Source organism: Leptinotarsa decemlineata, unplaced genomic scaffold (genome assembly GCF_025532065.1).
Source record: "Leptinotarsa decemlineata unplaced genomic scaffold, Ldec_3_MD MMD2_tig00000035_RagTag_RagTag, whole genome shotgun sequence".
Classification (NCBI taxonomy): domain Eukaryota; kingdom Metazoa; phylum Arthropoda; class Insecta; order Coleoptera; family Chrysomelidae; genus Leptinotarsa; species Leptinotarsa decemlineata.
In genome coordinates, this window is record NW_027412540.1 from 28222064 (window position 1) to 28245969 (window position 23906).

Sequence of the window (23906 nt, forward strand, 5' to 3'; positions counted from 1 at the left end):
TAGAATGTTTATTCAATCAACCAATAGATGGCATTGTGGAAATTTGACATTACTATATAATTTATAAAATTCACATTTTCTTAACGAAAAATCTAAAATTTAGGAGTTTACAGCATAGTTAGTTTACAATGAGTATTTGAAAAAAGCAAGTACAACAAAAAATTGAATACACTGATGAAAGTTTATGTATGTTTAATTTTCATCAATGCATGAGAATAGCGTCGTTAAACTATTTGAAGTAGGAAAACTGCTCATATTTTTCCGATTTATTTACTTAGCAACTCGTTTTCAATATCCTGCTAAACAAAAAAAAATGTGTGGAAAGAGATCATCTCAAAAAGCTGTCAAAGCTTCCAAAACCATGTTTTTGTGGTTGAACACAATAATATATTATCAAAATTGTACTTTGAATAAATCAAACAATTTTTTCAATAGTATTCACTTATATATTTATTTCCTTGAAATTAAAACAATTTACAAATAGAAGATAATCCACATTCAATTATTTCGTTTTTATTTCAAAAACTGCACCACAGTACCCACATCAACGCATGTATAAAAATTATAAATAAATAAAAGAGGTCGCCTAAATATAGTAAAAATACATTAGAAAATATTACATCAGAAAAAAAATTACATCAAATGAACACGATAAAGTTTTTTTTTTATCGAGGAGACATCATTATCACAGAACACAACTAGTATTTAGCAAGAAAAACTGATTCGAGACGAGAGAATGATATTTTAAAACAAACATTTTTCACCGCGCCTTCGAAATCAAACTTTGATCCTTAAGTCATTCTTTTGAAATGCTTGAATTTATTCGAAGAAGTTCATATTATGGATACTGGGAGCTGTTGCGGGCACTGGCAGACTGCAAACTAACGTTACACCTAAACGGAGTCTAAATAAAAATTACAAAAGGTCTTACAATGTACAGTTTACTTATGGATGCAGTCTTCTCTAGATCATATTCTAATATCTTAACTCTGTATCCTTATAATAAATTCATTGTATTTTATATTTGTCAATGGATTATCATTTTTATTTTTGGTTTTCAAGCAGTGTTCAATCTGTTTAAATTCAATTTTTTTATATATTACGCAGCATAATTTTTGTTCAAATTTCAACACGTATAAACATTAGCTACAACTATTTGGTGTATACGTTAACCAAAAAGAGTTCCTTGCCCTCATTTAGACTTTTTTTGTTGCAACTCCATTTCCGAACAATTCCAGGCAAGACTATCGAAGTTGTAAGCTGAAGCATTCCTCAAAGCCAAATTGCTCAAGTTGAATATTTTGTACTGATTCAGTTTACTTTCACGTCCAATTACTGTTCACATTTGCTTTTATCAAATACAACTTGGAAATGATTTCGACTTTTTGAAAGATGATGACGTATCATAGACAAAAACACCTATTTTGTCATCAGCGATATTCTTGCCCGCAATCATGAGATATTGTTCTTACATACAGACTTACTTTATAAAATACAGTATATAATTCCAACTCCATTGCTAACAAGAGAGTAAGTTAGTTGCTACAGTTTTGTAAATGACATGAATGAAAATGACTTAATGTTGAACATTAAAATTATTCGGGCACGGCACCTGGTATACGAAGAGTACGTGCATCAGATGAGAATCCCTTCGAGCCGTCTGGTCCTTTTGGTTGACGCATCAACGTCAACTTTGGCCCAGTATCGTCTACCGATATGGTGCGCAGTCTACTTATTAGTCTTTCTGGTCTAGCTTGTACATCACTAGAAATGAGAATTGATATTGGTTTGGTGTCATTCATTTTGAAAATGTCTTAGTTATTTGATTTTTCAATATACAGCTTCATTATCCCAAAAAAAAATTGCCAACAAAGCTAAGAGGATCTTGGGTCTCATGAACAGAATAACTTTCCATTTCACAAATATATTCTCATTAAGAACTTTGCATCGTATACTTTTTCAATTATGACAATTTCAAGCAAAATATATTTTTAGATTATCAGCAAACAGAGCAAATGCTGAATTTATCCCTATTTCTCTTCATGATATAATAAGTTGTAAGCTGAAACGGTCCCCCTCTTCAACATCATCTATAACAGTTGTCATTAGCTTGTGTTCATGTTAATAGCTACCAGAGTATCACGACGGATTCAAGCCAATCTCAACTAGGTTTATTCTGACAATAAAAATATCTAATCAAAACTAGATTAGAACTCAAGACCCAGAGTCGAGCACCAAGCACTTAATCTCTGCATCTTATTAATATTCACATCTATTCAACTGAATCTCTGGAAACTAAATTTATATTTCATGTAGATCAGGCAGTGACATTTACTTTTCTGATATTCATAGAGAATGCAGTATCAGATTTGAAATGGTCAATAATTATCGATAAGGTTTTTGGTAAATTATATGATTTGTATGCATTACTTGAAACTGAGGTTTTTCAGTGATAATAATAATAATATTGATGAAAAATAGAATTGGACCAAGTATAGAGAAAAATTTCTACCAATGATTGATCTTTAATGACATCAAATGATGAATAGCTGAATGGTACAACTGAATGTGAAACACAGCTCATGTTCAGTTCAATTATTATAAACAGGAGAAACTGAAGAACAGATAAAATGACCTACTCTGGTCAATGAGAAGTACAAGAAAAGATGTTTTGTAATGAAAGCTGATGACGTTTTTATTTTACTGTTCGACTTAAAGCATATTGATTCAGGCGTGATTATATTGGTCGATTACCTAAATCAATACAAACACACTTTATGTAATTTACCTAAGCCAGATACAGGTAATAGCACACCAAACTACCTGAATAGTCAACATGAATACACGTTAAGCATTCGTAATATCCAGTCATTGGATTTTGCCTGACAATTTGAATGGACAAAATTACCTCGAATTCATGATAAACGACTTGCCAATGTTACTCTATGATGCCGAAGTGTCAATATTGGACACGGACAGGCCGATCACATTTCAGCAAGATGAATGCCCAGCACATTGGGCTGTAAGCGTCCGCGAACACCTGAACCGCTGTTTTCCTGGCAACTGGAGAGACGGATCCATCCCCTGGCCTGCCAGATCACCCAACCTGACTCCGTTGGATTTTTTTGTGTGGGGTCGGACGAAAAAACTCGTATACACAACAGAAATCACCACGAGAGAAGAATTACTTCAGCGAATAGAGGCAGCGTTTGAAATTATGAAACAGGTAATGCAAATGAAAGTAACCACAACTGAAGTACGAAATCGTTGTAGAAAGTGTATACGCAATGGTGGAAGACATTTTGAACACCAACAATAAATTTTTACAGTACAAAACAATTTTTTCTTTAATTCCACAAAAATCCATATTCACGACCTTTAACTGGTTTAGGTACCCTAATTAAAAAAGTTCAAGACTAAGCTAGGTAAATGATACCTCAAACGAAAGAGCAGTAACTAAGCATGTTTTTAAAGGTGTCTGAACACCTCTATGTATTTTATTTATTTTTTTAATTGGCATTAAAGATCAGATTTTTTATTTTCTTTCTTTTTTTGTAGAGCTTAAATGCTCTGTACATAACTTTTTTGGACACAATGGTGCTTAAAACTACTTTAGTACGATTGGGGACACATAAGACTACTGAAATAAATTTAAAAAACCGGACATTTCTGTTAAGATTAGAAGTTATTAGCATTTAATTGACCAATTTTGGGTTTTTGTACAAAAAATCGTAATAGTTCTCTTAAAAATCAAAAACCCACTAGAAAATAAAAATGTTTGTATGAATATGTTCTACATGGGCTAGTGTATCACCCCCTTAAAGGTTTGCACCCAGCTACCAAACACCCTGTATTTCGAGTTGAATTAGCCACCTATCCAGTAAAACAAGAAGTACAAAGAATAGTATATAAGACAAACTAAGTGATTTCAACAAAGTAGTACCATTGTCTTTAGGCAAAGGTAGTACTTACATTATAAAAAAATGAACATGAGGTTGAAACAATTGACGAGTAGATATCGAAAATCATACAATTGAATACAAAACGCTTTTTTATATTAAGTCGCGACAGCGAAACCTCAGGAAGAAATTCCAAAAATCCACAACCTTCAAACCCGGAAAATAGTGACACTGAATCATCAAATACTTTCCACAGATGCAAATATAACATTTTCAAAGATACTAACCTCACTTTGACAACATTACAAGCCGATGACTTGCCACTTCTATGATTCGTCACAAGCACAAATTCCACAGTGTCTCCTACTTGAAGACCTGCGTTGTCTTTAACTTCAGTCATATGGAAGAATAGCTTTTTGCCTTCTTCAACTTCATACGCCAAAAATCCAAAGTGACCTTTGATAGCATCCACAGTGGCCCTCAACTTTTTTCTCACCGCCACAATGTTGGCAGCCCTACCTGTGGAATCTACTTGAAATTGAACATGGTCTCCCACTTGAAGCAGTTCTCTTTTATTGACGAGACCCATGATACCAAATTCATACTCCATCGGTTTTTCATTTGGATCATCGCTTTTGATTCTGATTAGTCCAGAATACTCAGTCTGGTCAGGATTAACTGATCTTAACGGTCTAACAATTGTTCCTTCTAGAATTTCTCCACTGAACGGAGGTAGAGAAATGGTTCCCTTTGGTACAATTTTGACATTTTCTGCAGAAGAGCAAGACCCAGAATTACCTCTAGTCCCCAGATTGTATTCAACTTCTTGACCCAGTTCCAAAGTAGGGGCTTCACCATCAAAATTGCTATAAATATAAAATATGTATCTTAGGAAAGTTCTACAATTACTTTGCAAATATATCAGTACAATATTCAACTACTTTTAGTTATTTTTCACGTCACGAAATTCATCAACAGAAATACAGTGAAACATTTCTATAAAATTGGATATTTTATTTTTTATATATAGAAAATGGGTAATAAGTGCCATTTAATTGAAAACCTGACCTCCCAAGACAAAAATTATCATTATGGAGACATTCAACTAAATGGCATCTGAAAATTTCATGAAACTTTAGGTGTGCAAAAAATGCAACAGTTATAAATAATCATGTTAAAAAAGTAATAAATTTCATAAAGGACAGAGTGAAGAAAGGTCGAATTCAGAGAGGGCTGTTTGATAAGATTATTCAGAGTCATCAGTGGTAAGTTTCATCAAATGAAAATACACTCTGGTACATCTCACCTGAAATGAAAAAAAACTTCTTTATCATGCTGAATGGTCTCAATGAACCCAAACCCATCTTTCAGAGCTGCAATAAAACCTTGATAAACTTGTCCGTTGTGTCTAGAGACTGCATGTTTCATCCCATTTGCCTGTGTAGCTGGCTGTATTATTTCTATATCTGTTGCTATCAGTTCCTTGTTTCGTTTAACTTGATTTATACTGAAACGAACCTGTGAAATAAAGTAATAAAATTCTACAAACTTTTAAAATTCTAAATTAAAGGATGAATGGAACTATTTATTCAAGAGAAGCTGCTATTTTTATTATGTCATTTAACTCATTATATTGAATTAAACTCATACGAATATTTTCATTGAAATATATCGTCGAAAGAAATGTTACATTTTGCCCGCGAGTTCTTAGAAAAATGTCACTCGATACAACGGAATTTTTTTTTTTTTATTTTTCTGAAGATTTCAATTGACTCACGAGATATTGTTAACAAAATTATATTATCTTGATTATAACACACACCTCCTGAATATTGAGAGGTTTCTAATTGTTTTGAAGTGTTGCAGTTTTTATATTAGCATATCCACATTGTCACAGATAAACAAAATTCAGGTACTCAATTAAGTTAAATACCTCTGTTATTACCTACAGTGGTGTTATATAAGGGCTAACGTAATCAATCATTTTTTAGTTTAGGACGAAACTACAGTAACGTTAGTTACAAATAAAAGTGGTAAAAAACATATTTTTCATTGATGGTAAATGAATATTATTATTAGGAAAGATAAAACTAACCTTATCTCCTGTTCTTGGAAAATGTTTCAAATTACAATCTTTGGAGTAGAAGGGAATTGTCTTCTTTTCGCCATCAACATTATAGGTAATGAGTCCGGACTCAACTGCAGCCTCAGCACTGACTCCGTTCTGATTTTTGATAGGACTACGATTGTTCCAGTTACTCAGAGGAATATCATTTGTTACAATACCCGTAAGATCATTCTCTATTCTAATTTCAAATTGTACAGTACCAGGCGGTAACCATTTCATTCTAATGGCACTTTGTCGATTATTCGAATACAAACTTGAACTTGTTTGATCCTGGACTACAGTGAACTCAAATTCGTCACCTGCTTGAACTATTTTGCTTCGGTCAGCATCGAGAACTTCGCTGAAATGGAAAAACAACCTAGCCTCCCGCTCGACACATTTCAAAAAACCAAAACCTTCCTTAATAGATACAACAACTCCTTGCTCTCGTTTCTCGCCAGATACCCTAGAAAATTAATAAAAACGTATATACTTTCAAAAGGACAAGTTTTCAATTCAACTTACTTGAAACTCTCATCTAATAAGATAATGTTAGTGGCTCTATCTAAACCATCTCTTCTGTCTGTGGCAACCTGGAACTGTACCCAGTCACCGTGGCGTAAAGTGAAATCACCCGATTGGTCTTTTTCGCTGAATGAAATTTCTACTTCTGCATGATCAGGTGCTCTAAATCTTATACGACCCGGAAGGGCTTCATTGGGATTGCGAGGACCCCGGTCAATAGGTTTCAAAACTTGGCCTTTGATGATTTCGGGCTTCACATCTTCGAATATTACTGTACCAGTTGGTAGACGAATGATGTTACATGCCACTTCCTTTCCCTGGGAACAGCAATTTTCATTTATCTGGGTATGTGCTTTGAAAGGAAACTTACATTGCGTGTTTGGATGATATATTCCACATCAGTTCCCAATTTCAATTCTTCTGTGGTTTTGGTTTCTGAGAAGTGAAAGAATATCTCTTTCACAATATCAGCTCTCTCAATAAACCCAAAGCTTTCTTTCATTGAACAAACAACACCTTGGTACTTCACCGGATGGGCTGGATTTTCCAGACGTACATGGCATGCACCAAGATTGCCACTAAAAATTTTATACCTGTTTAAACGAATATCTCATTTGTATTTAATGGATCCATGGACTCATTGGTTATCCCACATTCAAGTTGGTTATCCCAATAATAGTTGAATAAAATTATTATGGGGCAAAATAAGTCTCATTATTGCACTCAAAATTATTTTTCAAGTCAATAAATATCCTAAGATGAATATAATCTAAACTAATCAAAATACACATAATCGATGTCAAAGATAACTGTAAGCTTTTTATTATTTCTGCATGAAAGGACACAACACAATCAGAAACTTTAGTTTTGAAGGTTGCTTGGTCAATATCTTTACATTACAGAGGTTGAATCAGTGAAGGTCTAAGGAGCAGACATAATACTAATATTCCTGTCTGGTATTCTATATAATTCAAACGCAAACATTCGAACCCAATTCAAAGGAGAAGAAACCTCAAATTTAAAAGTTTTCTGAAAATTCCCAATAGAATGTTCAGTGGAACTTTGGAGTAATGTTTCTAACAATATGCCTTTGATAAACTAGTGATGCACTTTTAATCTTCCTCTTGAAAATGATCACTTGGTGATCGAAATACGTGTCGAAGTAAAAAAATAACGGTTTGGTGTTGGGATAAAACTCCAGTAATATGCCTTTGATATTTAAAAAAAGTGATTGCACATATCTCTCCGTGGCCATATAAAAAAGAGTGTAACACTAAAATTATCTGTGCATTTTTTCGAGTGGATAATAAAATAATATGAATTCTATATAGGATGTCCTTAAATATAAGATGATTGGTACCTGAAATAACAAAATTTTACCTGAATAATCTATACCATGCATACCATCTATACTATGCAAGTGTCTACTCTCGATAATTAGCTATTCTCAACTGTCCAAGAATTGTTAGATCTGCGAACTCGAATACGCCTAATATACCCCCTTTCAATTTAATTTTGATCCACATCTACATATTTATGATGTTGTGATAAATGATAACAATGACCTTATATTTTTATGACAGGGTTATCTTGATTTTGAAAAAGTCAGTACATCATTATCACAGTCTATACTATATCACTAATACCATAATCATCTCAGCTACTTATTTCCTTAGAATTCGTATTACTGCTCACCGGTTATTTGTCGCGATTTGGAAACTAACTTTATCACCAGATCTCAATGTGACATTTCCTTCAACATCATCTTTTGTGTAAGGCAGAAAGAAACATTCTCCTCGATTTTCGTAGCTGATTCTTCCAGTTATATCTCCACCTGAAGTTTCAGATACTCTGACTTCCGTAGTTACTGTTCCCGTTACACGTTCTTCACTCATTACCTAAGTAGAAGGTAGAACATCATTTGATATTGTACAATTTGATTGCTAGTTTGATAAGCAGAACTTTGAACCTTTGGCGTGAAATTAATCTACTGAAAAACTTTTCCCTCGCCAGAGCAAAAATGATGTCTCTCGACACACGTTTCGATGACCAAGTTTGCATTATCAGGAGGTAACGAGTCAATAGACAGGGTTTTTGTTCTGGTGGGGTAAAGTCGGAAAGTCATCATCATGGAGATGTCCAAGTCATCTCCTGATGATGCTAACTTGGTTAGCAAAACGCGTATTTTTGTTTTGGTGTGGGAAGTGTTTTCAATAGATTGATTGCTAGTAAATGCAACTCGAATTTCATACAACTTAACAATATTCATCTAATATTATTCATGCATAACAAGGGACTAGTGGTTAGGTTATGATGAAATTGTTTGAAAAATGAAATAATCTATCCAAAGCACTTATTCATAATTTTCCATTGCCATCTCAATGGCAATTATTTACTTTACCTTAGAAATTTTATGTGAAGCACATTGAAAAACAATCTATGCCATAAAATGGCTCAATTTCTATGAAATAGTTATTTACCAGGAAAATAATTTAATGATTGTTTATGAATAACAATAACATTCAGAAAACTATATGTAGCAAGATGATAATATATTCTTATCTTATCTTATATTCTTATCAAATCATTCATGTTTATCAATCATCCCACTCTATTATAAGCTCTGCTAATAATATTCTCTAGTAACTGTAGAATTGCATAGGTTTCTTCTATATTCGAATCTGGTAGCAAAAGTGATATGAATAATTATAGGACCATTTCAGTTCTTCCTAAATTTTCAAAAATTATCAAAAAGGCAATGAATAATAGGTTGATAGAATATATTTAGAGTCAATAAATTATTTGTATTCAGGTCAGTATGGCTTTTGCAGATCAATGATACAGTCTGCAGTAATGGATGATATTTCTAATATTCAACAATTAGGTAGAGATATGAAATGTGGATTATCTCTGGATTTGCGAAAAGCATTTGACACAGTTATTCATTATATTTTATTGAAAAAATTGAATAGCATTGGTATTCCAGGGATTATAAATAGACGGTTTGAAAATTATTTATCTAACAGAATACCTTTTATGTCTAAGAAAAAATGCCAGTTCATTGAAAACTATCACTTGTGGTGTTCCATAAGGGTCTATTTTGGTTCCAATTTTATTTTTGATTTACTTAAATTGTTTAAAAATTATTGTTGAAAGGAAATGTTAAGTTATACGCAGAAGACACAACATTACTTTTTTTTTTTTCTAGTGATACTAAACTAAACCTCTTGGGTGAATTATCATGAAAAGTCTTCTCTAATGTTGATAACTTAGAATAAAATTACAAAGATAATTTGACTTTTAACAACTAAATTGTTGAATATTGTCAAAATATAAAATTTTTAGGACTACACTGATGAAAATTTTTGTTGAAATACTCATATTGACATGTTAAAAAAAATTGGACCAATTTTAGCAACGATAATTATTATTATTCTATTGAAAGTTTAAAAATAAAATTTCAACCTTGCGAACTTCTTCTTGAAAAAAAAAACATTTGGTAATTAAAAAGTTATCACCCAACTCTTGAATTTAATTTGAAAAATTAATGTTCACTAATCAAATCAGGTTTCAATGATGGCTTCAAACAGAATGCTGTGCGTCAACTTAAAATTTTTATATGACATACAGCTAGCAAAGAGCCATTTAATTGGTAAATTTTAGAATGTGAACCTCTTTATTTTCGTCACTTTTGACTTGTTTGATATTCATTATTCATAAGACGACGTGATGTGTTGTTATCTTGTCTCTATAAATTACTCTATCACTTAGTCTTAAATTAAAGCAGATAATTTTGATTTAGAAAACAGAATGACATAATTGAGCTTTTCCATAGAAGAGTGTACAATGTGCCGCTGCGAACGTGAAGTCACAGAAAATATTGGGAAATTCATCTAATCATTAGGACAGATTCAAACAATTTTTTGGGTGGTAAAACAAAAATGAAATTGGAAGCTTTAGGAGGATAATTTCTTATTATTATTAAGCAAAACAGTTCAATAATATGATGTATGGAACTGAAATTACTTACTACCTCTGGAGCAATTTTGGTAACTGCACTGGCTATGGGTTTACCAGTTCGTCTGTCATATGTCATTTCAAATTCAACAGGATCTCCAATTTTCAAGTGCTCAATAGTACCGCTAAACTGACTGAAGTGAAAAAATAAACGTGCTTGACGCTCACAACACTGGATGAATCCATAAGAGTGCTAAAAGTAAAACAAACATGTATGAATATGGTTGACATTTCTTGTGGAGTGGTAAAGGATTGACAGAGAAACCTAAAAGTGGAAAGTTAACAAAGTAGAATGAATGAAGTAGAGGTCTATAGAACCAAAATATTCAAATGAATTCATCAGAAGACCATCCAGGCGTACCAACCATACAGGTATACCAACCTAATAGATGGATGGTTTACCTGCATGGGTTACCTATATAGCATAAATAGGGTTAGCTCGCATTAGTTTCTAGTTTTAATCTTCCTCTTTGAAGATGATCACTTGGTGATCGAAACACGTGTCAGGGTGTTAAAAATAACGATTTGGTTTTGGGAAAAAACTTCAGTAACTGGAGGAGCATTAGTCAAATGCACCTGACGATAGGAAGCAACGACCATCCAAAATAGAGAGAGAGAGAGAGAGAGAATCCATAACACTTGTCAAATTTTCATTATCAACACAATCTTTGACCAAAAACTCAATAATGTTTGAGATCAAAAAAATATACAATCATTGTTTATCAATTCAAGCTTAGGAAATAATATGTATGCACTTTTAATTTATATATGTCAATTTCTGTATTGTACTATACATCAAGCCTACTTTATCAGTTCTTGGAATCGCTACAGACGCTGGCTTGAACTGGAAAGAACATTGTACCAACTTGATCTCAAGTTATGTTTAATGTTCCCAAACCTTAGGAACATTCTGTTAAGTGAACAATTATTCGTTTTATATCATGCCCAAGTAACATCCCCATCACGATATGGGTTATGCTTCTGGGGTGTTTCCACTCGAACACCTTACGTATTTATTTTACAAAAATGCGTTTTAAGAATTATTTGCGATACCCTAAGAAAATCTTTCTGTAGACCGCTTGTAGACAGATAAGTATTTTAATTTTAGAAATGTGTGTATATGTATTCACAAATAGAAATAAGTTTACCAGAATTCAACAAGTCCGTAGTTATAATACGAGGAATTACGCTGATTTCTACATTCTCCACAGTAAATATGTTGTATCTTCCAAATCTCCCGAGTATTTGAAGATCTCCCGAAGATTTTCAATGAACTGCCCAAAAAAATAGTTCTGCCAATGTTAATATTTTTAAAACTCGCTTGAGAACATATTTAACTCGACAATACTTTTCATACATACTCTTTAGATCATAAGTGACTATATTATTTATTTTCAATTCAGTTTTAGTTTCTGCAAAAAACAGTAAAATACCAAAAGGGCACATGAAGCTTGTTTCCATCCCTTGAAAAAGTTACTTACCAGAAGTTTCTCTATGATCCCAGTCTCTCTGGTACCCAAATTTGAGGAATTGGAAGAGTCATTGTTATAGCTGACGCTGCTGCTGCTGTTTCCATTCGAATACATACTACTGCTGTTGTTCATTGAATTGTCGCCACTGCTGTTGTAAACATTGTTTGTGTCGATGGAAAATGTTCCGATGGGAAAACGTGGTGATGCGTGTGTCGTGCTTGAGGAGCCGTACAGGCCGTTGTTGTAAGGTGAAGACTTGTCTTGCAGCAACGGAAAATCACCAAAACGAGAACTTGAAGTTGATCGATTGAAACTGTATGATTGAGAAGGCTTGTTTGCTGAAAAGATAATGAAGATGGATAAAACAAATGATCATAATAATAATAATATTAAAACAGAAAAAGGGCATAATTCATTCATTTTCAAATATATGTCTTATTTTTCATTAACAACAATCAATAATTACTTTATTGAATGAGAAAATATTACTCCTCGAAGAAAAACTCACAAGTTTTATAAGCACAAATTCAATGTCCCCTCTCATGAACAAACAGATATTGTTTATGTATAAAAACATGGCATTCAGCGATAGCCTTGAATCCACAAAAAAATGACAGTTAAAAAAACAGATAAAAACTATGCTACCCAAACCAAAATAATGAGTAATCCTCTTGACAAGAAACTAAATATTGATAAAGGGGAAATTCCAAACATATTTAATTCACAGGGTGGTTCACCTCTCAATTTGAAGCAAGTTGGAAATGAAATTTTGAGAGTACAAACCAAACAAAAACTAAATGAATTTATAAATTTAAAAACAATGAGTCCTGAGGCAGCTGTTTTTATTCATGGTTGGGACAATTATTCTGACTGACAAAACATACAAAGGAAACCACCATCTTACCTCAAAATTGCTCAATCAGTTGACAAAAACAGTAAATTCCAACGGGCAAAGTCAAAAGTGTGGATGTATATTTATCGAGTAGAAAAAAAAGTTGAAAAAATTAATATTAAAAACTATCTGAACGAAAAAACAGCAGATCCCAAGAAGAACTTTATTGTGAAACTCATCAAAACTGACAACCATTTGAAAACGTTCATAATAGCTGCCGATTTCAAGTTTAAAGAAAAATTCTACAAACTTTTCTTCTGGCCTAGTGGCGAAGGTTATAGAAACTTTGACTTCAGAAGAGATAAATTCATTCCGGAAGACAGCAACAACCAAACTAATTCTTTTTTAGGGATAAATAATCCGGCAAAGAGATACCAAACAAAAAAAAACGGTCATTTGATAATTTTTAGTTCTATTCTATTCTATGAGGTGAATTCAGAATCTTCTAAGCCACTATTCCGAAATTCTAAAATACTAACGTTACCTTGTCTCTACATCTTGAACTTGATATTGTTTATAAAGGACAATGAAAATACGTTTCTGTAAAATGATCAAATACATGCACATGATACAAGGAATAAGGAAAATATTCATCTGCCCTTTTCCAGGCTTCTCATTGGTCAAAATTCCCCAAAATATGTTGGTGTAAAATGTTTCAATAAGATGAAAAATCTAATAGATATGAGCGGTAGCAAGTCAGCAGTTAGGACTAGAATATCAACATATCTCAGCGATAAAGCTTTCTATAGCATAGAAGAGTTCCTGGGCTCCTGATTATATTTTAAAATTATAATTGTACAAACCTCAACTGAATTCGTTGTGTAATTGTTATAATTGTACATTCTTATTATACTCTTTTTTATATATTTATATCACTAAATAGTGTCCCATTGCTGCAGTTGTACCATATTCCCACTTTATAATCCCTTTGTCCATCCCTATTTTTTATTTACATATATATATAACACTAGATATTGTATTGTCTATATTTTATCAATTTTAGTCAATCTACTTTATATAGGAATATATTTTTTTTTTGACTAGTCCGATAAGTTACATATTCTGTAGTTTTCACCACACAATGTGTATTCTTTTGTGATGAATAAAATGATTCTGATTGTTATGAAACTGTAGAGTTTCAATGACCAATGAAAGGGTTTGATTGAAATAAATATTATTTACGAAATCAGTATCAGTATTCACTTTTTCTATACATAAGTATTTCTGGAATCATTTCTAAACTTTTTCAATGCCACCAATACAATAGTCAATAAATGGGTTCCATATGTAACTAGCATATTCCAAATGCGAACTTACAAGTGTCTTTTATAAAGTGTCATGCCTACATTTGTTTAGAAATTTTTCCAATATATACCTTCACAGTATTTTTTTTGAAAGATGTAAACTTAGTTGGTGAAATGCGTCTCATGATCAGTGAGTGATTTGCCTTACTGTAAAGTAATTTCATTTTGTGTTTTGTTATAAATCATTAAGATTATATTGCACGCATAATTTGAAATAAAGAGATATATATTTTATAGACGGAAATATTTTCAGGAGATATTAGTTTTTGGGAAAAAGTTTTTTTGTTTGTTTGCCGCTTTTATTGTACAAATATGGAGTAGTAGAAAATCAAAAAGCTTTTTATTTTTTTCAAAAAAAGATACTTTTGATTATTACCAATGAAACTATCTTCACATTTCATACAAATTGAGAGGCTTCCATGAACGAATAAAAAGAGTGATAGTTAAAACTGAAAAAAAAAACTTTAGTGAAAACTTACCGTTACTAGTCATAGGCTTGAAATCTAAAATGCTGCTGTCTTGATTTGTGTCGGGAGGCGGCTGGAAGGATTTCCACTGAGGATTCGTGGACATGTTTTCAGTTCGGTACAATGATTTAGCTTCTTCACACTTCTTCTTATCGTTTCTTAAGTGTAGTGAATATCACAGAATGGTTAATCGGTATTTTTAGAACAAATACCGCACAGAGTCAATTATGGCAGCCGATACCGAGCAATTATTCAAAAAAATACCCACTTTAAAAATGATTCGATTCGCAATATACAATATATGCAACTGGCATCAACAAGTTCACAATACTTCATAAAGAAAAACAATCGAATTATAAAAAATACAATCCAGTCACTCAAAATTTGTATGAACGAATGAAAAATTAAATAAAAATCCTCAGATGTCTTCAATGCGTGCTGGGTGCGTATTGTGCTGTATGCTCATAATTTTTATCAAGGCCAGTGGTTGCGCAGGATACTGGTTACTTCGAATTTTCTATGCTAAATTTTGAGGTTGTTAGTTACACAAGCTGAAACAGAACAAAAACATTTACTTTTACTATAAGGAAAATATTCATAATAATAATAATAAAATTTATTTATCCTTGTTGACTGACATCAAAAACATTATACATGTCAGTATAAGAGATAAATGTGCTATTAATAATAGTTTAAAATAAATTAATTTGCTTAGACTAGAAGATATTTTAGATAGTCCGAGAGAAATTCACCAATACCATAGTAAGACTTGGATACTTTTAAAATTTAATGGTTTCATACTTCAGTGAATACATGATTTTTATGAATTCTATTAAAAAATTCAGGTGCGAACAAGGTAAAGTTGAATTTTCATCATCAAATTAAAAGTGATTGAAAAATATTCAATACATAGTTGAATCTAATAGGGTCTCTGAGATGAGACTCAATTGGTGAAAAGTGTGTTGCAACTCTGGTGGGTGGGAGTACACATATTATTATTCGTCATTTCCTAGGTTATCACAAAAAACGACAACAAGGATGCGATAAAGATCAGGGAAAAGCAAAAAAAGTTATGATTGAAGTTCAATAAGGACTCAACCGAAAAGCTGTAATATGTGCCCCTGAATCAAAATTTAAATAAAAAATAATTTAAACTATTTAAGCCATTGTGGCTGAAAATTCTCAAACCATGTTTAATCAAACGAAGGCGATCCTGATCATTTTGAGAATTAAACACCAATTATTGGTCTCTTAAGTGCATTTTCAAAGTTTTTCGAAATAATTGTTTGCGAACAGTTATTTGATTTCTTCGCATATCAAAAATTATTTGGCAAAAATCAAAATGGCATCTGTCCAGGAAGAAGTGACGAGATAGCTGAATAACATTTGCAACAACCTTGATGCCGATAGTGTCTGTTGTGGAATTTTCCTGTATTTATCAATGCCGTTTGATTGTATCGATTTGGAAATGATATTTTTTATATTAATGATCTATGTAATCTAGTAATAAATCAAGAAAAAACAAACTCAGTGTGTTTCAGAACAAATCAGGGCACAGATAAACAAGTCAATCTAATTGTTAATCAATAGGAAATATTGCCGTATAATAGTATAAGATGTTTGGATATTCTAATTGATGAAACATCAAGTTTTACTAACCATATAGAAATGATTTACAAGGATCTAAGTCGAATTTGTTATGGCCTTAGAATTATGTCACAAAGTAGTAATAATAGCATGTTTTAATCATTTTCTCAAAAGTTTGCTATCTCCTTTGCATCACCAATGAATGAAAATGAAGGTGATATTCAGTTTGAGCAGTATTCAGATAAATTGGAGGATTTGAGTGGTATGTTAGTAGTGTTTTACACTCATAAAATCACCAATTATCTGAAAGATTTTAAAAATCTTTGCTATCTGCGATATTTATTTGACACAGTCCAAATGTGACTTGTGGGTTGTTATAGTACACCGGTTCATGTCATCAAATTTATAGGTTTTAGTGAGTACTTGAAGAGCGCTATGGTAAATTATTAATGACCACTTTTCAATTGTCCATGCGTAAGTTGAGTCAGGTTGCTGGAACGAAAGTATCATTATCAAAGGGAAGTTGTACAATTAGGGTCTCCTGGGTTATTAATGTAAAAATCTACAAAAGTAGCTACAGCTGTAGCCACTTCTGATAGAACTTCATAATAAAATAGGAAAATAAATTGATGGATGCAGCCTTTACTACGTGGTAGGAAATCATAATGAAGAAATGAGTATTGAAACTTTCTATGTTTTTTACCACTTTTATTCTTAACTAATGTTACTGCAGTTTCGTCCTATAAGGACATTTTCAAACTTATACAATAAAACTGTATGTATGTAACAAAGAAAGTTTCAAGTCTCTTTTCTTCATTAAAATAGGAAAAACATTTTGGTTGTCATAACTACAAGTGCTATGTAGTCCAGGTCTACAAAATTAGCAGAATATTTATAGCTCACAATTTTTTTTTATTGAACTAAGAAATACACTAATAAATAAAATTTATGAAACCACAGTTATAATGGTAATCATTAGTTAGCTTGGAAGAAAATCTTAAAATTGATAATTATACTTTTTTATAACAACTTTATGTAACTATGTACTATAATCAAATGATCAGTATACATTCTCTAGGTGTAAGAACATAAATTAGCAAATGTAAAGACATGATAGGGTAATTTTTATACAGAATAAAATCAGGTATCATATACCAAAGTTTTTTTTGGAATACTATCAAAGATTCAATGAGATTTTCTTCATCAGGATACAAGACATCAGTAATAAATTGTAATTGACAAAACATACAATAATAAAACTATTTCACAGCTTTCCCAACTACAAGTGTTGTTATTTTCCTCAGATGTCTAATGTGATTGCCCACAGCAATATCTCATGAATATAATCTTGAATTTTTAGTTGAAATCTTGAAAAATGATCAGCAAAATATTATGATTATTACTATTTGTGATATATAAGTAACTGGATTCTTGGTCTTCATCATATAGATACAGGTTCTTATCAGCCAGAGTTCTTGAATAGAATTTATATAAACCGAAAACAAGTTGGTCCCTTGTAATATTACTTTAATAATCAAACCACTCAAACTTGTAGATTCATGTATTCGAATTCAAATATACGGTTAGATATCTTAGGTATTAATTAACATTTGTTGCAGACACAAGAAATGAAGAAATATAAACATTGTTCAAGTTGTAAATCACTAAGTATTACTTGCCTGAACAAAATAAAAACTGAATTGGAATAAAAAGTCCCTAGGCGGGTTAGAAAGTAAGTATTAAATTGTTTTGTGATGTGTTTCACTACAACATACATGAGTTATTGTACATTTACCCAAATAAAAACATTTATCAAAAAATTAAATGTGAATTAGGTTAGATATGAAAGTATATGTTAGAAAAAAAAATGACTAATTATTCCCAATTGAAAAATAGAAAGAAAAGTTATCAAAACATGAGATAAAATACATTAGTCTGCCACAAGACTACATTAGAAACGTGTATTTGAAATACAAAACGAGTCAAGGTAGAAAGAACAACGGTCATATTATCGATTTATTTATGATATAAAGTTTATTATAATTTTATATTTCAAGCATCTAAGAACTTTCAGCATGTATTTCACAACATAGAATACGTATTTTCATAAAATATTTCAACAAACAGGGCATTTGCTGCGTAGATTCTGTCACAGGAAAGATGAATTAAAAAAGGGTTAAATCAATTACTTTCATCAATTACGACATTATTACAATAATATAGAATCTAACTATGGGTTTGGAATGCGCGTTATAATTCAAAAGAGATTTCTAGTTAGATCTACGACATAATTTGTTGTATTTTTGTAATTATTTCAGAAATTATCAACTCACCACGACACAGCACAGCACTGACGACATGCCGCCATGTTGAATGTCAACATGCTACAAGAAAACAAAAACCGTCAAAAGAATTCACCTCATTGGTTGCCACCAAAAGCACAGAAACATACTTTGGAATTGAGCATATTTTTTTATGGAACCCTAGCTAGTTATTTTTGATAATTGAAGTGTTCACCTAGTAATTTGAATATTATCATGTCACGACTCGACGAAAGAAAAAATTATAAATGAAAAATAATCATTATAATGAAACTATTTAATGTGAAGAATGAAATTTATAAACATATTTTCCTATAATAGTACTGAAATTAAGTTTTATGTACAACGGTTGGATGCGAAGATCCGAAGCTGCATTCAGTCTGTATTTATTTTTTATGTAAGCTTGAGCTGAAAATCCAGTCTCACAACGGTGTCTAAGTTGTCACAAATGGAAGCAGAAATGAAATAGTTTTTTCAACAATTGCAGGGTATTTAGATCTCCGACAGAGCGCGCGGAACCCCTGTAACCCTTCTACGGAACCCCAGGTTCCGCGAAAACCATTTAAGAATCTAAGCTCTATAGTATCTCTAGTAAACGTAGGTACCTCAATATGAGCTCGTTAAAATTTGTAATGAGATTATTTTTGTTGCTTACATTACAGTACAGATAGTAGATATATCGATAGTCGTCACCTTTATATATAGACTAACGATATACAAAGCTGTCACCCATTCAGTATGTCACTATTTCTGTAGATGTTTATTTAAAATCTAATAAATTTTTATAAATCTATTTATTCAAAATTTTATTAAAACAACGATAAAAATAAAATTTCTATTATTTATTAGGAGCGAATTTTCAATACACTGTTACTGAGAAACTCGAAAGTCTCGGTCAATTACTTCAGCTTGCAGCTAGAGCTTTGCTGCGATTTATTGCTTTGCTTTCAGTAACTTCCGGTAGTTAAAGCCGTTTTACTGCTGAATGTGGCAGACTGTTATTACTGAATCCTGCCACAGGATGAAATTAAACCGTTTTTTCCTTCGTCGAATGATCATGCTTATTCCTATCTGACAATTGATAAAGAGTTTAAGAGCCGGTGAGAGATCGACCTTCACCCATAAGATAACTTGATGAGACATATTTTTCATCAAATATAATTTATCAACAAACTTGTCTATCAAAAACTGTTCATAGCTATTTTTAATTGAATTAATTTTGATCAATTTTTTTCCACCAACTTCACTTTTTTTATATCCGAATGAATTTCATCCCAACTGATAGAATATGCCTAGGTAGGATTGCCTACTTATTTCTGCGCATGGCTACCTGGCAAGCAGATATGAACAGGTAAGTCAATATTACTGCAGTAATATTCATTACTACACCAAAGGTTCCAAACAGTACATCATAATTAGGTAAGTCAATATAGATATAGTCTCAAGTACCTAATATTTGTTACTATGAGGTTTGAGGCTGTTAACGTTAGGAAGAGAATGACGTCACAAGATAACACATTACGGCTTTGCCAACATGTGCACTCTTTCGAACTTTCAAATTTTTTTGTACTGTTGATATGTTTTATTGCTATTATTCTTACTTAATTTTGTTATTTGTTGGTACTATTTCGACAATGCTAAGCGTATTGAATATACGCAGGTCATATCAAAAGAAATGATTGGTTCTTCTTCTTATTTTTCTTTTTCCATTAATGGCTTCAGCTGCCAGGGCTATCCAGCCAGGAGTTCCAAGATCATGTTGCTAAAAGAAAAGAAAGATGACAGTTTTCGAGTTTTTTTCGATTCGGCAACGTCTGAAATTTTACTCTCAGTTGAGCAACTTACAAAATGAAATATTACTAGTTTCATTTCTGTTGAACGCATTTCAGTGGGAATTTTAACGTTATGTTGGATATACAAAATTACCAAAAATGAAGTCATTATCTTCTTAACGTGAACAGCCCAGTGGAACAGCCATAACTACACCGATCTGTTAACCAATCGAAATTGATATCATATGTAAGATTTGAATTGAAGGGGTTATATTTGCTTGCCTGCAAAAAAACGTACATGAAATATTATTGCCAAGCTATAAAGTTTTAGAATTTGAGCTATTTGATAGGTGCGAGAAAAAAAGTAGAGCGTCCGAGCCGTGTGATAGAACAGGACACGACATAGCAACTGCACGCTACTTGACCAAGTGTGCATGCTCGCATACGTCGAAAATCGTTTGTTAGTGACAACTAGTGTCCGACCGAAAATTCGGTTTCGGTCGACTTTCGGCAAAAAAACCGGTTTTTCGGCGGCAAACCTGCCGAAACTACAACCGAAACCGAACTGCATTCGGGAGTTCTCGCGGTGTGATCGGTCATGTTCGGCGCGTTGATTTTCATACAAGCGACGAAGACATTTTGCCGTGTCCACGTGCCTAATCATGTCCTGACTTACTTTGTTTATTACATAAATATCAAGTACCTATTGTGATATTAGGTAACAACTTAAATAAGTAATTTTATGTTTAATATTTTTGAAAACCGATAATAATATTCAAAAAAAGAATCTTCACCTACTCAAATAAACACGTCACCTATTTTGAGTATTTTTAAGGTGCAATTAATATTTTTTCTTAAATAAGGGGTTGATATGTTGATTTGTTGATTATTAATAAGTGAAAATGTCGAAGACTACATAACGTTGTGATTTAAAGATGAAAAAATAAGGTTTGACTGATTATAATAACGTTTTCTTTATTTTTTCCTCAAATTATAATCCTTGTAAGGAAGTTTATTCGGTTTCGGCCGAAACTGAGACCGTTACCGATTTTCGGTTTCGGTCGTAAAAACCAGTTTCGATCTGAAAAATGAGTGAAAAGTGTGATATGACAAAACACAGTTCTATATCATGGATTTTCATATTCAAATAACCCCTAGTTTATAATAATGCAAGGTAAGGTAAGGTATCCATTTTTTGACGTTCACGAAAAAGTAAAGTATGAATAATTGCCATAGTGATTATAGGTTTTGGTAATTTTTGGATTGGCAGGAATGCATAAACAAATATTGACATCCATTTCCATAATCTTGACAGCAGCAATCACTCATATGAAATAAATAACTTCCATTTCTATATATTTTCAAATTCAACAATTCACTTTACTGGAGTGTTATAGCCAATATCTCTTCTGGAGATATCGATCCATATCTTTTTCTCAACAATGAAGTCGCTAACAATTTCACTAAATGTTCAAAACATATTTTGTTCATTCTTGTGTACAAAAATTGATCATCATTTTTCATTCTTTTATATAATATCCGTCAAAGTTCGTAGGCGCTTTCTGATTGGTCGGAGGTAAGAACGCAACGCAGAAAGTTGAAATCAGACAACTTTTTACCTTGCGTTACCTTGCCTTACCGACGTTACCTTACCTCAGTTTTTATCTAGAACGCAAGTGTGTTTTCTCAATACTTCAACTTTCTTACCTTACCATACCTCGTTACCTTGCGTTTTTATAAACTAGGGGTAACACTTTATTGTGAGATATTCACTAATCTTTAAAATTTATCATCGAAAAGGGTTGCCTTCTTTTTTGTCAAGTAAAATATGGTCTATTAATTATATTTTACATTATGAAAAATGAGAAATGAAATTTCTTATGTTTTCATACCGCTTGTATTTATAACGAATGCAATAAACTGAATTGTAATCGTTTGAAACTACAGTAATATTCGTTACAAATACAAGTGGCATAAAAACATAACAAGTTTTATTTCTCGGGAAACAAAGTTTTTGGCTTTCTACTACTCCATCATTGTGATCTTCTACCACGTAGTGACGACTACATCCATCAATCTTCATTTTACAATTTTACATGTTTATTTTCGCTTTATTTCGATTATTTTCGGTAATTTTAATAGTATTTTCAGAGAATGCCCTCTGTGGACCAAATTTGAAATTCTAACCAATCTGAAGTGTCGATATATTTCGTCTACGTCTACTGTCTCGTTATATTATTCATTGGCACAGAATCACAGAGTGACAGAATATTGGCTGTTACATTGGAGTCTTGGTTTTGATTGGAGATTGTGGTTTCTGTAAAATGTTTGTTTGATGAGTGGTATAAAATTGCTTTTTTAAATAAGAAAAAAGTTGAGTTATTGTATGATTATACTTCCGATGTCTGTATTATCAACAGCAATGGGAACAGAAGTTTCCCTTTATCATTGGAATTGAAATGTCTTCGATATTCAATAATTTTGCCCTACAATTCATACCAATAGCCTGTGGTTACACATATTCTATTTTTATTTTTGACTCAATCGTGAATATTAAGAGTTCGAAACAATTGAAACTTTTTCGGCCATAAATATTTCATCATAATGGAAGCTATATTTCATGAAAAGGTCAGTTTTTTGCAATTTGTTAATAGATTCTCAAGTACTGCTTATTTCAGCAAGAAGGTTCCTTGTGCGCTCAGCACTGTTTGAACTCACTTTTACAAGGACCGTATTTTACCGCCGTAGATCTGAGTTCTTTAGCTCAGAAGTTAGATGATGAAGAGAGACGAAGGATGGCTGAATGTGGAGAAGAAAGTGAAGAGTATCGCAAATTCTTACAGCAGCCATCTGGAAACATGGATGATAGTGGTTATTTTTCTGTACAAGTAATAAGTAGTGCTCTTCAAGTGTGGGGCTTAGAATTAGTGCCTTATTCGAGTTCAGATAAGAGAATCAGCATGAATAACCCGAGTCAAATGTATGCCTTCATATGTAATTATCGAGATCATTGGTTGACTATTCGAAAAATCGGGAACCAGTGGTTCAATCTCAATTCCCTATTATCAAAACCAGAATTAATATCCGACACATATTTGTCTTTGTTCTTGGCACAATTGATGAATGATGGATATTCAATATTTGCTGTTTTTGGAGACCTACCAGAATGCACTGCCGATGAAATTCTAAGAAATAATCCTGCACGTGCAATTCCTAGGCCTAGTCTGAAAGCTGCTTCATCTAATGAAAGCGATCCCGACGTTCAAGCAGCACTTCAGCGTAGCTTGAGAGACGAAAATGATTGCTATACTCCCGAAAATGAAGATAAGGATTTGCAGGAAGCACTGAGGTTGAGTATGCAAAATTTCAGCAACAGGCTAGAAGAAGATGATGAAGAAACCTTATTACGAAAAGCTATTAATATGAGTTTGGACTGTTAGAAATCTTTTACTTTGAATCCTTTTTGTATATATATATATTAACTGTTATTTTTTGTTGATATTTTGTAATGTTTCAGTTTTTATAAATTAACTTCATAATCAA

At 32.3% G+C, this 23906-nt stretch overlaps 2 protein-coding genes across 5 annotated transcripts; one reads left to right on the forward strand and one right to left on the reverse strand.

Moving 5' to 3' along the window:
- Positions 1-423: 423 nt before the first annotated feature.
- Unr (cold shock domain-containing Unr) lies at positions 424-18761 on the reverse strand. Of its 4 annotated transcripts, none has more exons than XM_023174588.2 (11): positions 18604-18761; positions 14696-15234; positions 12030-12358; positions 10565-10741; positions 8227-8429; positions 6902-7109; positions 6532-6848; positions 5995-6472; positions 5206-5417; positions 4187-4765; positions 424-1764 (listed from the first exon to the last, which is right to left on the reverse strand). In XM_023174588.2, exons 2-11 carry the CDS (start codon positions 14787-14789, stop codon positions 1596-1598), a joined length of 2766 nt encoding a protein of 921 aa, XP_023030356.1. In that variant the 5' UTR covers positions 14790-15234; positions 18604-18761; the 3' UTR covers positions 424-1595. The 4 variants fall into 4 exon arrangements, with proteins under 4 accessions (XP_023030356.1, XP_023030354.1, XP_023030355.1 ...); XM_023174586.2 differs by having other exon boundaries at positions 6902-7124; XM_023174587.2 differs by having other exon boundaries at positions 10562-10741.
- A 3875-nt stretch (positions 18762-22636) lies between these two features.
- Positions 22637-23906, forward strand: LOC111518210 (ataxin-3). Its single transcript, XM_023174590.2, has 2 exons — positions 22637-22991; positions 23042-23906. Exons 1-2 carry the CDS (start codon positions 22968-22970, stop codon positions 23801-23803), a joined length of 786 nt encoding a protein of 261 aa, XP_023030358.1. The 5' UTR covers positions 22637-22967; the 3' UTR covers positions 23804-23906.

Excerpts from the sequence above, each read along its gene's own strand:
- Unr (XM_023174585.2), bottom strand. The coding sequence starts at position 14,789 with ATGTCCACGAATCCTCAGTGGAAATCCTTCCAGCCGCCTCCCGACACA. Across the intron at positions 6,473-6,531 it reads TTATTAGATGAGAGTTTCAA|GGTATCTGGCGAGAAACGAG; the intron begins GTAAGTTGAATT and ends TTAATTTTCTAG. Across the intron at positions 1,765-4,186 it reads TGTAATGTTGTCAAAGTGAG|TGATGTACAAGCTAGACCAG; the intron begins GTTAGTATCTTT and ends TCTCATTTCTAG.
- LOC111518210 (XM_023174590.2), top strand. The coding sequence starts at position 22,968 with ATGGAAGCTATATTTCATGAAAAG. Across the intron at positions 22,992-23,041 it reads AAGCTATATTTCATGAAAAG|CAAGAAGGTTCCTTGTGCGC; the intron begins GTCAGTTTTTTG and ends TGCTTATTTCAG.